The sequence below is a fragment of the Scatophagus argus genome, chromosome 4 (assembly GCF_020382885.2).
Source record: "Scatophagus argus isolate fScaArg1 chromosome 4, fScaArg1.pri, whole genome shotgun sequence".
Classification (NCBI taxonomy): Eukaryota; Metazoa; Chordata; class Actinopteri; family Scatophagidae; genus Scatophagus; species Scatophagus argus.
The window spans coordinates 11,753,557-11,755,817 of NC_058496.1; the positions used below are offsets into that span (position 1 = coordinate 11,753,557).

General features: G+C 51.0%; 1 protein-coding gene across 1 annotated transcript; it reads right to left on the minus strand.

Moving 5' to 3' along the window:
- Positions 1–304: 304 nt before the first annotated feature.
- Positions 305–2,052, minus strand: htr1aa (5-hydroxytryptamine (serotonin) receptor 1A a). Its single transcript, XM_046386359.1, has one exon. The coding sequence runs from the start codon at positions 1,786–1,788 to the stop codon at positions 511–513; it is 1,278 nt and encodes a 425-aa protein (XP_046242315.1). The 5' UTR covers positions 1,789–2,052; the 3' UTR covers positions 305–510.
- Positions 2,053–2,261: the final 209 nt, after the last annotated feature.

Below are 2,261 nucleotides of genomic sequence, written 5' to 3' on the forward strand. Positions count from 1 at the left end.
CAAGTGAAGCTGTGCCTTTTCACAACGGGCCCTGATCTCTTCTCAGCTCGTTGCGTGGTTTGCCTTCTAAACAAAAACTGACTCATATTTCTTAATGACAAACTTTGATTGCTTTTATTGTTTCAGTGCTACAAAGCTCGTGATGTAGGACGGAAACCCCGCGTGTCTCATGATTAAATGCATGGAATCGGCACATGACACGTCTTGCATGGTAATACAACGATGGCTGCCGTCGCATATAGGCTATATATTGTAGCTACAACACCGAATAAACATGAGCTTGTACATTAAGAGCTAAACTTCCCTTCTTGTCTCATTTCATCGGCGGTCGGTGATCCAGAATTTGTCTACACGGTCCTTTAAAACACACACAGAAAAGAGACTGTCCCTGAATGAAAGTCTGTGTATTTAATTGGTTTTTTTTTCTTTCTTTTGCTGTGCCATACAGTCAGTGCGAACATTTTTTGCTGCTGTCCGTTCAGTTACTCCACGTGTTTTCACTGTGTGTGGTTACGGTCTGTGGAATTTGCATTTTATGATCTTCTTGAAAGCACTTTGGAAGTCTTTGTTGAAGTAGGCGTATATGATGGGGTTGAGGAGAGAGTTGGAGTAACCCAGCCAGTTTATGACTGCGCCCAGCCAGTCGGGCATGTAGCAGCTCTCTGCACAGAAAGGCAGCACCAAAGCGACGATGAAAAAGGGCAGCCAGCAGAAGATGAAAGTCCCCATGATGATCCCCAGCGTTTTGACCGTCTTACGCTCCCTGGCTAGCGCGATCTTCCTCTTCGCCCCCGAGTTCTTTTCATTCATGTTTTCGTAGCCGTGCGAGGAGGACTGGGGAGTGTTGGGCAGAGGCAGGTGCGTCTTTGAGTTGCTGATAACTTCTATGATCTCAAGCGACTCACCCTCCTCTCCGTGCTTCACCGCGCCATTTACGCACGGAGAGCTGGTTTTAGACTCGTCGCTGCGCTTCCAGCCTTTGCCCCCGGCCTCCCCGTTGGTTTTCTTGTGGAAAATGGCCGGGGACACAGTCAAGCACTTGTCTGACACTTTTGCTGTCTCGGTTTTCTTGACCGTCTTTCGAATCCGAAACCGAGCGGCCCTGAATATTCGCCCGTACAGGACCAGCATGAGGATAAGAGGGATGTAAAAAGCCCCAAATGTGGAGTAGATGGTGTAGCCCGGGTCCTGGCTGATGATGCAGGCGTCCGGGTTCGCCCTGTCTTCAGCGCTTCTCCAGCCTAACATAGGCGGAATAGAGATTGAGAAACCAATTAGCCAAGTCACGCTAATCAAGATCGCAGCTCGCCTTGGTGTCCGTTTATTTACATAGTCAATGGGGTCTGTTATGGCCCAGTACCTGTCCAAGGCAATTGCGCACAGATGCAGGATGGATGATGTGCAACACAGTACATCCAGAGAGATGAATAAATCACAGATCTCCTGCCCCAGTGTCCACTTATTCAGAACCTGGTAGAGGGCCGCCATCGGCAGTACCAGTACCGATACCATGAGGTCTGTCACTGCTAGAGATCCAATCAGATAGTTAGCCACATTCTGGAGAGATCTCTCCAGGGCGATGGCTGCCACGACGCACGCATTTCCAAATATGGAGCAGAGGATGAGGGCCCCCAGGAGTAGAGAGGTGATAATCTGGTAACTCAGCTCCAGGTCTGGCAGGGACCCAGACCCCGTGCCATTCTCGCCCTCGTCCCAGTCGGCAACCACGCCGTCAGGGTAAGCGCTGGTCGCATTGCTGTCGTTGCTGCTTGTTGTTATAAAATCCATAATGCTTCCACACTCAGAGCGCAACTTTCCCGGAGCAGTCGGGGGGACACGCAGCTGGACAGAAAAGCAGGACACAGTCAGCCCCTCAGACTGCTGCTGCTGCTGCTGCTGTGCGTTTTGCCGGGGTCCATCGGAGTTACCGTGTTCGTGCCGTCGCTCTCAGGACGCATGACGCAGACGTGTCTGTGAATGTGTGTGTGAAGGGGGCTTGTGTGTGTTGTAGCCCATGAGTGTTGACAGCCGGGTGCGCTCACTTATGCTGCGAACCATCTGAGCTTGGTGACGCCGTGAATTCATTTATACCAGCAGCTTCGGGTACGTCAGACCGTGTGGAGGTTGCTCTGGAGTTTTGTGCCTCTGCTCTCCCCATTGCTCCGTTTTTCACTGCAGACAGCCGAGGAGGGTGCAGGGCTCTCCATTCCCTTTTCCTTTATCTGTTATTTTACTCTTTGGACCCATTGAATGCCACGTTT

Coding starts and splice junctions, on each gene's coding strand:
- htr1aa (XM_046386359.1), bottom strand. CDS start 1,788: ATGGATTTTATAACAACAAGCAGCAACGACAGCAATGCGACCAGCGCT.